The sequence below is a fragment of the Triticum dicoccoides genome, chromosome 7B, assembly GCF_002162155.2.
Source record: "Triticum dicoccoides isolate Atlit2015 ecotype Zavitan chromosome 7B, WEW_v2.0, whole genome shotgun sequence".
In the NCBI taxonomy this organism is placed as follows: Eukaryota; Viridiplantae; Streptophyta; class Magnoliopsida; order Poales; family Poaceae; genus Triticum; species Triticum dicoccoides.
Window position 1 is genome coordinate 559,705,809 of NC_041393.1, and position 11,415 is coordinate 559,717,223.

The 11,415-nt window shown below is 44.7% G+C and overlaps 1 protein-coding gene across 1 annotated transcript in view; it reads right to left on the bottom strand.

Moving 5' to 3' along the window:
• LOC119336799 (ubiquitin carboxyl-terminal hydrolase MINDY-2-like) overlaps positions 1-389 on the bottom strand; it is a 6,596-nt gene extending 6,207 nt beyond the window's left edge. The window contains exon 1 of the mRNA XM_037608874.1: positions 4-389. Within this exon, the coding sequence (XP_037464771.1) occupies positions 4-176 (173 nt within the window). The 5' untranslated portion in view covers positions 177-389. The remainder of the gene's footprint in view (positions 1-3) is intronic.
• Positions 390-11,415: the final 11,026 nt, after the last annotated feature.

Consider the following 11,415-nt stretch of genomic DNA (forward strand, 5'->3'; position numbering starts at 1 on the left):
GGGCAGGGCCCGTTGTCGTTCTGGTAGACGATGGGGGTGCGGCGGCCGAGGAAGTCAACGGCCCTCGTCTTGTGCATCACCTCGGGCGGCTCGAGCGGCTGCGCGGGCTCCGCCTCGGGATCCAGCGCGCCGAGCGGCGGCGCGGGCGGCGGGAGCGGGGGCGTGTCCGCGGACATGGATCTCCCCCGCGATCGCCCGGGGCAGGGGGGCTAGGTCACCGGAGCCCTAGCACCGGGCGGGTTGTCGCCGGCGCCGCAGGAGGCGGAGGACCCCGCGCGCGGCGTCGCCGGGCGGATTGGAGGGGAGGAATGGCGAGGCGAAATCGGGAGAGGAATAGAATACCGAGGAGGAGAGACAGTGGGGCGCCCGCCTGGGTCTGGCTGGGTTGGGCGATGGCCGGTGAGGTGGGAAGAGCGGGCGAGCCGAGGGAGGATCCAGGGGGGTATTAGTAAAGTTTCCCAAACTAGGGGAATCTCTATGGGGGATCATTATCGTCTAATCTAGTGGTGGCAGTTTACTCGATCTGGTCCCCGCGTTTTGCCGTAATAGGATCCTTGTCCTCTTCGGTGCTGTTCTGGTATCTTCTGACTCGATCCTCGTGCCATTTTTGTAATTATGGGACGGAGGGAGTAAAATCGTGAGGGAGTAGTAAAGTATCATTGGGAGCATTGGATTTTTCTCTAAAGACGTTTGCAAGTTGTAACTAACAAACCAACGACTCCTGTGTCCATTTGTCTCCGTGCCGTAGGTATAATACACAGCTAAGCCAGCACTGTACTTAGTACTACTATATTTGAATTTTTTTTCTGCGGGGATTACTATATTTGATGATAACATCGAAGTCGAGCAACTGGTTATAATAGAGCCCCGGAATTTATTTTAGTATTGCAAGATCAAACAAACCTTAAGAAACTGGTTACTGTACCATGGTGATTGAAGCTTAGCGCACAAAAAATAAACTTAGCATGGAAGCAACGGCACGCGCTCGCTTGCTTGGAGGAGTCGTTGCACGACTCGCCGCACGTTTGGCTGGGCCCTTTTTGCACGAACCGACGTTCCTTTCTGCGAGCCCCGGCCGTCCGAGTTGCGTGCATGTCAAGCCAGGGGGAAGGAGGCTTGATTCCATTTCGGGCCTCCTCGCGTGTGGTTTGCTTCGTTACGAGGGATTTGCCGCGTTTAAGACCTCTTGGCTGTTTTTGCTGCGAGGAGGGTCGCACCTAACAACCACGTGACCTAACCACGTGACCATCCATCGGTTTGCTTGCTGGAGGGCACGCTTGGAATGAATGAACGGGTGGATTCAGCAACGACCTACCAAAATACCCCGATCTGGCCCGTGCTTGAATAGGAGGGCAATGGGTATAATGCCATCCTAAGATCCGTATACAGTACTGACGTCACACACTTTTTTGAGGTCTTGAGGGAGCGTTTGGTAGTCTGCATCATTTTTGATATATTTGCATCTGCAATTTAGTTGGGCCGAGCTGAGTGAATGCAGACTAAAAACCATGTTTTACACATAGTTTGCTTGCCTGCAGTTTCCCCAGGTTGGCTGAGAAGAAACGCACACATGGTTGTTTGGTAACAAGGTTTTTTCTCCTCGGATGCAACTTGTCGATGTTTGATTACATACGCACGGATGATTAATCTCAACTCTCACCCACGTGAAAATAGGTGCTAAAGGAAAAATAGAAAGGCCGGCTCGAGGTAGAAGAAGGTGTGACAGCCCTCAGATGCTCATCCAACGGCCATGAAATCAACTGGGCGCGACTAAAGCCCATGTGTGACACGTTTGTATAGTGAATAGAGAGACGTTGTTCTACTAGTTACGACTGTTGAAACAGAAAATGTACAACAAGAAAATCGTGTGAAAAACCGAGATGAAACTAGTGGTGAAAGAAAACTTCAAACAGTCGAGTATACGAAGATTTTACCAAAAATTCATCAAATTCATCCGTTCAAAACATGCACCTATGAACACATAAGTGCACTCTAGAGGGAGATGTAGTTCTACTCGTTTACAATCGTCCAAAATGTGCAACACGGAAGCCGTGTGAAACAGTGAGATGAAACTAATGGTGAAATATTTTTTTCAAACAATCTACTGTGTGCAAAGATATTTTTTTTCCAAATTCATCGGTTCATAGCATGCAAACTTGAACGTATTACTGAAGTATAGTAGTTCTACTCGTCTATGACCGCTAAAAATAGAAAATTTTACAACACGTAAGCTGTGAAACAATAAGATGAAGTTAGTGGTGAAATAAAACTTCAAATGGCTGAACGTGTGTGACTTTGCTAAAATTCATCGGTTCATAACATGCACACATGAGCACGTTAGTGCAATCCAGTGGAAGATGTAAATCTACTCGTCTACTACCATCGAAACAGAAAAACGTACAACAGTGAAGTCGTGTGAAACAACAAGATGAGGCTAGTGGTGAAAGGACATTTCAAATGGTCGGCCATGCGCAAAGAATTTACCAAAATTCATCTAAAAAAGCACCAAACATGAACACAAAATTGAAAATTTACAGTCGACAAAATTAGGAACTGATCGTTGGAACGGAACCACAATGTCAATGTGCACCTTTTCCATGTAAAGCTTATTTTGAACCGAAGCATCATTGTGTTGATTAGAGAAGATTATGTTATGGGGATTAAGGGCACCTAGCTCGCATCCCCAGAGCCACCCATTGTCACGCCTGCAAATGAGTCATTCGTAGCGGACTGAAAGTGCAGTTCAGTTAACTGAACTGCAACAGAGCTAGCTAGTCATGTGTTGGGCAGAGACCATGTAAGCCGTTGCGGGTTGGGCCACAGGCCATATGTGCGTGTGAGAGAGCCCAAGCGGCCAACTACCTATTGTACCGTGGACACTGTCACGCCGTTGAGCATGAATGGAAAAGATCTCGATTCTCCTTTCCCCTCCGAGCTCTCCTCACCTACTCTGCTTCTCGATCCATTTCCCCATCTCGATCTTCCCTCCTCTCTGGATCGTGACAATCTGGTATTCAGAGTTAAAAATTTCCCCACTACCACGCCGTTGCCGCTGATCTCACATCCTCTCGATCGCCGGTAACATCCACCGGGTTAGGTGCGAGTCGCTCCGGCGAGTTCGCCCAAAATCCTACTCAGGGGTCAGTTGATTTGGAGTGAGACCACGGCGCCGCCCTCCAAACCCTCGGCCTAGACTCGTCGTGTGCTCGACGCCATGCCGGAAACTACCGACAAGCTGCAGAACCTGCTCGAGTCGGTCATCCGCCGTCTCGACGCGAACAAGAAAACTGCCGACGAGCGCCACCAAACACAACTCTCCTACAACAACCAAGTCTCTGACGAACTCAAGCACCTCGCCAAGCAGATCGACCTCACCCCAGGCCGGCATGGATGAGGCCCGTAAGACCCCGCCGACGACCGATCCGGCCGCATCGACTAGCGCGGGCGCCTCGTCTCCTTCAGCGACCGCGGACTCCTACGCGTGCGCCCCACCACCACCTCCACCGCCGACCCGTCCCCCACCGACCCCTCTCTACACGGACGGCACGTCGCAGCTTCCGTTCGCACGAGTCGTCAACCACGGCCCCCCGCTGCTGGTCGCCGGGGCCCCGTCGCCCAGCGAGCGCGAGCGTCAGGGCGACTACTACACGAAGCTGCCGAAGCATGATTTCCCTCGGTTCGATGGCACCACACCGCGCATCTGGCTTGAGCGATGTGTGTCCTACTTTGAGCTATACCATGTACCGCCGCGCACAATTGGGTTACCACCACCACGCAGTACATGGAAGGCCTGGCGGCGATGTGGTTGCAGGCATACCGGCAGAAGCATCTCGGGGTCAGTTGGGTGACTCTCAGAGCAGCAATAGAGGAGGAATTTGGGCTAGAAGAATTTGAGACACAAATGCACAAACTGGTTCAGCTACGACAGACAGGGAGTGTGCAAGATTACACTACAAGAAACCTGTTAATCTGTGACGGATTTGTCATGACGTCCTCGTGGACCGTCACAGAAATCGTCATGGATGAGCAAGGCGAGATTAGGCCCCAAAACGGTAGCCCACTTATGACAAGCCCGAAGGGACTGTCACGGAAACCGTCATGAATTGGGGAGGTGTGTTCCTTTCTCTTTATATACACAATGTCCGAACCATCATGGCCCATCAACTTTTGTTGACGTGTCTTGTATTCCCCTTGTATGGCCCATATGTCAGTATGATGCAGTAATAAAAAAATTTAAAACGGATGCAATAATAAAAAATAATTTTAAAAAGAAAAAAAGAGCCTTAATCTCGACCACAAGTTATGTGTATATACTTACGGTAAAATGGTATGATTGGGAGTGACATATGGGCCATACAAGGGAACACAAGAAACATCACAAGAATTTTAAAAATAATTTTTAAAAGGAAAAAAGAACCTCCAGAATCTAGCCATTTTACTTTAAGTATATACACATAATTTTGCCTAAAAAAATCACATAACTGCCTGCTTATGACTGGACTGGCACAGTGACTCATACGGGAGTTATTTACAGATAATCACGCATATTAACACAACTCCCTATAACCCAGCCTGTTGGCATGTCGGTGCACAGTATAAGTGTAGGTCTCACATGTCAATATATGACAGAGAGAAAATAATTTCAAAAATTTCGGTGCAGGAGGAGATTCGAGTCTAAGATGTACTACCTCCGTATGGACAGAGGAAGTACCTGTTATGTTAGAGCCGTGCAAGCTAACAAACCAACTAGCGGTAATGCACGTACCTTTTTTTAAGACTACACTAGCAAAACATGCCCGTGCATTGCAACGGGAGAAAAACAATATCACACATCCCTGACAAGCATTCTTAAGACCTCACGAATGTGCACCTCTCTATTTCAGCACCACGCCATTTTGAAAATAATATCTAGCTCAATTTTATTAGGTCAGATTCTAACTGGTCAATTAGTTTTATGTGTGATAAACAATTTAATACCTCTATTAATAGTTTTTTCATCCTTTTGAATAGTAAGGCTTATTTTTTATGATGCTTGGATTGGATAGTGAACTTCAAAAAAGTCACTGTCATCTCTTCTTTCTAACGTCTACCCCTTTGCTAGTTTCATGAAGATGAGATCTTGTTTTAATTACAGAGTTAGCACCAGTCGAAAGCACCTATACGCATGCGCATGTGCTCACACTTAATAATCTCAGATCACAATTACATCAACATCCAATTGTTTTCAGTCTGCTACACAAATTAACATTTTTGGAATAGAAATAAATGTCATAAGATAAAAAAAAATTCAAGGCTAAAAAAACCCCATCAAACTATTGGATGAGATGAATTGCTGTAAAATCTAGGAGAACTATTCGATTGAAGCTACCAGAAATGATTTGCGCAATGCCCTATGTCAAGTTGGCAAAAAGTGAATAAAATCATCCAGTAGTTCGGCTCACATGAATTAAATCCACATATTTGGCATGTTGCGGATGTTTTACTTTTGTTAACTAAGAAATTGATATTATCAAATAGTCGTATTTTTTTCGTTAAGGAAAAGCAAACAAAATCTTACCACGGGAAGGTTACTTTCTGCAAAGAAAGAGAAATATGAGATTACTTCCTGCAGAGAAGGAGAAATTTGTGGTTACTTTCTGCAGAGGAGAAATCTGACCTCAAAAGAACAATTCTGTTTTGCACATACACAGGCTGATTGATCTTTGCAGCCGATTGGAACGCACAACCACGCACGCACACGAATACGGCAAATTGATCCTTTCATTTGCAGCACACTCGTAAATCCATCTTTCCTTTAAATGTATAGCGTGCACATCCCTTCTGAACTCCATCCTATCTTTCCTTTAATATGCAACCTTCACATATCCCTTCTGAACTTCATCCTTTAATTAAAAGGATAGCCAAGACGGGCTCAATTCCTTTTATTCCAAATCCATCTGATCCATCTTTCTTTCCTTTAATTTCTGGTCCTTTTTAGGTGTCTTGCTCATATTCTGGGCAACTCTCTATTGTATATAAATTGATGAAAATTGCTCTGAAGGAGCGATGTGGGACTAATAACGTGAGGAATCATTGCTCTATCGGTAGTCAATAATAAAAACAATTCTTATTGGATGGATGAGATGGTTGGTGGTTCGAAGCTACGGTTGAGCCAGCAGGATTCGAGTCCGGGTTCTATTGGCATTTTATTTTTAAGCTGACTATTTTTTTTTGGAAAACCAGGACGTGGCTGCCGGGCCAAGGCCCAATAGCTCAGCTATCGATAGAGTCTCACATACGACGGACGAAATTTTCTTGACGTACGAAACGGACGAAAATTTAGGAGGAAGAAGCGATCACCCTTTTATTATTAGGTAAAGATATCGCTCGCTTTCACAAGCACGTGGGCTGGCCTAGTACTGCACGTTACATTTTTTTATACATATTATATATTCTAAGGGTTTTCTTAATGCATATTCTACTTGGTTTTTTATTTTATTTTATCTGGTTTATGTTTATTTTTACATTTACTTTTTAACAAATAAAATTGTTGTGTATTTTAAATTTTATTCAATCTCATTATATTTTAGCATGAAGAGGTAAACATGATTTTTTTAAATATGTGTGGATTTAAAAAAAGGAAATGTAACATCAATCATATATATTCATTCCATACTACAAGCACACACAATTATTGTGTATCATGATTGTATTTCTAAACTACAAACTATTAAAAAATGACAACATGTTCAACGTATTTTTATAAAATGGTTATATTTTTTGCCCAATTATATGACCAACTACTGGTTTTCATATATTTAGTTTTCAAATTCGTTTTTACTTTTCCTTTTGGCTTTCCCCATTGAAAATAAATGTAAGAAAAGTCCAAAATAATTACCAATACACAATTATTGTGTATTTGAATCTTTATTACATTTCATTATATAGTTAACTTGAAGAGGTAAACAAAATTGTTTAAAAAACTTATGTGATTTTTTAAAGTACGTACCTTCACTCGTGACCACAAGCACCCACAATTATTGTGTATATTCATTGTATTCTTGAAAAATATACAATTACTAAAAGCAATGACAGCATGCGTTTTTTAATTATAATAGATTTTAGAAATTTATTAAAAATATCTGAACATTTTCTAAATGCTTGTTGAACTTTTTTAAAATACACATTGTGAATTATTTCAAAGCATGATTGTTTTTCAAAAATACATCCACAATTTTTTAATACAAGCGATTTTTCAAGAATCATTTTGAATGCTTTTTTCAAATACACAAAACACTTTGTTTGGTTGTCTTAGTTAAATGTTGTGGTCCGACTCATGCTGAACTAATAAAAAGGCTACCACCCAGACTCGGGCCCTCGACTTCACGTGTCCCAAACTAGCTGCTTACCATTTGGATCATCTCCGGAAAAGAATTTAGGTTCCAAGAGATAACAGGTGAGGTTTGGAGGCGAATCTACCGCTGCTTCATCAGTTGGCAAAGTTCTAGTTGGTACCTCGTTTGACAATGAAACTTTTTCTGCACTCAAAGATACACCACTAAGAATATATCTTTTCTAAAGGAAACGACCTGCAATGTTTTCGACCTTACTTGATATATATGTAGGTCGAACTGGAATTAATTTCGTTGACACGCGGAAATTCATTTTATGGAATATCCCACAAAACAACTTCATGTAGAATCATACATTAAAATTGTGTGATATACTCCCTTCGCCCCGTAATATAAGAGCGTTTTTGACACTACATTAGTGTAAAAAAATGCTCTTATATTACGGGAGGGAGTGAGTATATGATAATTCTTTTTCGAAGTTACTCTTTTTTTTTGAGGTTTTCAAAGCTACTCTAAAAGGATGCCTTATTTGGTTATTTGAATAATTGAAAAAAATTGAATTCATGGCCGGCCTCACTATCAACAGAGGCCCACTAGAGTTTCCAGCCGAAGTGCGATCCAGCGTGAGGGCAAAGCTGCGCTGTGATTGGTTGATCTAAGCATCCCACGGATCGCAGATCCAAACCAACTATTTCCCTGGGATCCAACAGCAAGGAAACCTCCCCTCTTGCTTGTGTTTTCTTCTGTCCAGCACGAGACGCCCGCTTCTCTTCTGCCGGGAGGAAGTGGATCTCGGTCGCCCCTTCCAGATCCTCCACCCACCGCCACCAGTCCTTCACCTTACCCATCCATGGCCGCCTCCACTGCAGCAAGGAAAAGGGTGGCAGCCGCCGCAACCTCGCCATCCATGGCCAGCCTCCCCTCTGCATCCCGCAACCACCGCGTTGGTAGCCGCCGCGACCTCTTCATCCACAACCATCTTCCCCTCTGCATCGCGCAACGACCATGTGCCGCCGCGATGTTAGCCTCATCTCACAGGCGGCGACGCCCCTGAAGGCGGACCTGTAGTGCACGCGGCACCGACGGAGTTGCTGCAGATGGTGCCCATCTTGTTGCAAGGAGCGACCAGGTCCCTCGTGGCCTCATGGGCGTGCAGAGGCTGGATGGGTCGGGCGCGATGACTATGGAGTGCGGGAGGTCCCACTTCAGCCTCCACTGATGGCGCGCCTGGTCGAGTTCCGTCGCATCGGACCGGCGGGATCTCACCAGGGCACCAGGTCTCTCTCCCCTGTTTCTTTTCATTTTCTCATCCTTTTCATTTCTGATTTTTTAACCGTTCTTAGGGCTTCTTGACACGCAGGTAACACACGTTCATGGACTCTTCATCGTTCTGAAGGATGGTTCGAGGCGAGATGGTTGCGAAAATGTTGTCTCCCACGCACGGGCATTAAGCCCAGTTTGCTTATGGCGAGCGCCGCTGGTGTTTCAGGAGCTGGAGAGTAGTTTAGGGCTCTCTAGGAGATGTTTGTAATTTTAAGTTTTTAGGGATCTTTTTGCTAGTGTACGGGTGTACTTCCTGGTTTGTTTATGTAACTCCATTTTATATAATTTAATGAAATGAGCATATATTTCTTTCAGACAGAACATATTGGCTTAAAATTTCCATGGACGAAGGGAAGGGAAATGTGATAGGAGGCGGGTGTATCGTTTGTAGTGAATTGGTGGGCCTTGGACCAACCATAGTTTAATGGGCCAACATTTTAATTGGGTTGATTGCTATATGGGCTGTCACTCTTGGACCTAGTTGGAATTCGGTGGGCCATTGGGCCGATTCCTACATGGGCTGCCATGTCAAATGATGACCTGGCAAACATGTTAACGCCGTTACAAGCACGTCATTTAAGCATTCCTGGGGAAGATCCATGACGGTCGAGAACCATCAAGGATGATATGTTGTCAAATTATGATGCGATATACATGACGGATTTCGAGTCCGTCATGAATGGGCACGCATGACAGATTTATACTGATCCATGAAGGAATAGAACCGTCATGTATTAACGGATTTCTTGTAGTGTTATCGTCAAAAAATCAAGACCCTCATGTATCATCTCTTGTCCATGGACCCAACCTTGAGCACACAGTTCTTCATATCGCATTTTCTGCTTGGGCTCAAGGACGAGCTACGACTCGGGGTGCGTCTGCAGAGTCCCTCAACTATCTCACGTGCAACCGTGTTTGCGCGCATCTAGGAATAGGAATTGGAGAAACAGCGTCTGCCACGCCAGCACATTGTTCCAGTGTCTTGTCCTCCTCCGCCGCCAGCAGCACCAGTTCCCGCACAAGCACGAGCAGCGGCGCCTCCTCGTTAGGGTGGAGACGGTTTTTCTCGGGAACACCAACTGCGTGAATTCAGGCGTGCCAACGGCCTTTGTTTCCGCTGTGGTGACAAATACTCCCGCTAGCATCAGTGCAAACGCGCAGGACAGATCCTGATGATTGAAGTAGGCGATTTTGGCAAAACTTTGTCTAACGACACGGTGCATGCATTGCAGCTGCTGGATGAACCAGTGGTGTGATGACCCACAAGTATAGGGGGTATATCGTAGTCCTTTCGATAAGTAAGAGTGTCGAACCCAACGAGGAGCAGAAGGAAATGACAAGCGGTTTTCAGTAAGGTATTCTCTGCAAGCACTGAAATTGTAGGTAACGGATAGTTTTGTGATAAGATAATTTGTAGCAAGTAACAAGCAATGAAAGTAAATAAGGTGCAACAAGGTGGCCCAATCCTTTTTGTAGCAAAGGACGAGCCTGGACAATTTATTATAATGAGAAAAGCGCTCCCGAGGACACATGGGAATTATCGTCAAGCTAGTTTTCATCACGCTCATATGATTCACGTTCGGTACTTTGATAATTTGATATGTGGGTGGACCGGTGCTTGGGTACTGCCCTTTCCTGGACAAGCATCCTACTTATGATTAACCCTATTGCAAGCATTCGCAACTACAAAATAATATTAAGGTAAACCTAACCATAGCATGAAACTAGTGGATCCAAATCAACCCCTTACGAAGCAACGCATAAATCAGGGTTTAAGCTTCTGTTACTCTAGCAACCCATCATCTACTTATTACTTCCCAATGCCTTCCTCTAGACCCAAATAATGGTGAAGTGTCATGTAGTCGACATTCACATAACACCACTAGAGGAGAGACCAACATACATCTCATCAAAATATTGAACGAATACCAAATTCACATGACTACTAATAGCAAGACTTCACCCATGTCCTCAGGAACAAACGTAACTACTCACAAAGCATATTCATGTTCATGATCAGAGGAGTATTAATATGCATTAAGGATCCGAACATATGATCTTCCACCAAGTAAACCAATTAGCATCAACTACAAGGAGTAATCAACACTACTAGCAACCCACAGGTACCAATTTGTGGTTTTGATGCAAGATTGGATACAAGAGATGAACTAGGGTTTGGAGAGGAGATGGTGCTGGTGAAGATGTTGATGGAGATTGACCCCCTCCCGATGAGAGGATCTTTGGTGATGACGATGGTGATGATTTCCCCCTCCCAGAGGGAAGTTTCCCCGTCAGAACAGCTACACCGGAGCCCTAGATTGGTTTCGCCAAGGTTCCGCCTCATGGCGGTGGAGTTTCGTCTCGTAAGCTTGCTTCTAATTTTTTTCCAGGGTAAAAGCCTTCTTATAGCAGAAGATGGGCACCGAAGGGCCACCAGGGGGCCCAGGAGACAGGGGGCGCACCCAGTAGGGGGAGGGGCGCCCCCACCCTCCTGGCCAGGGTGTGGGCCCCCTTAGGTATTTTCTTCGCTCAATAATTCTTATTAATTCCAAAAGTGACTTCCGTGGAGTTTCAGGATTTTTGGAGCTGTGCAGAATAGATTTCCAATATTTGCTCTTTTTCCAGCGAGAATTCCAGCTGTCGGCATTCTCCCTCTTCATGATAAACCTTATAAAATAAGAGAGAATAGCCACAAGTATTGTGACATAATGTGTAATAATAGCCCATAATGCAATAAATATTGATATAAAAGCATGATGCA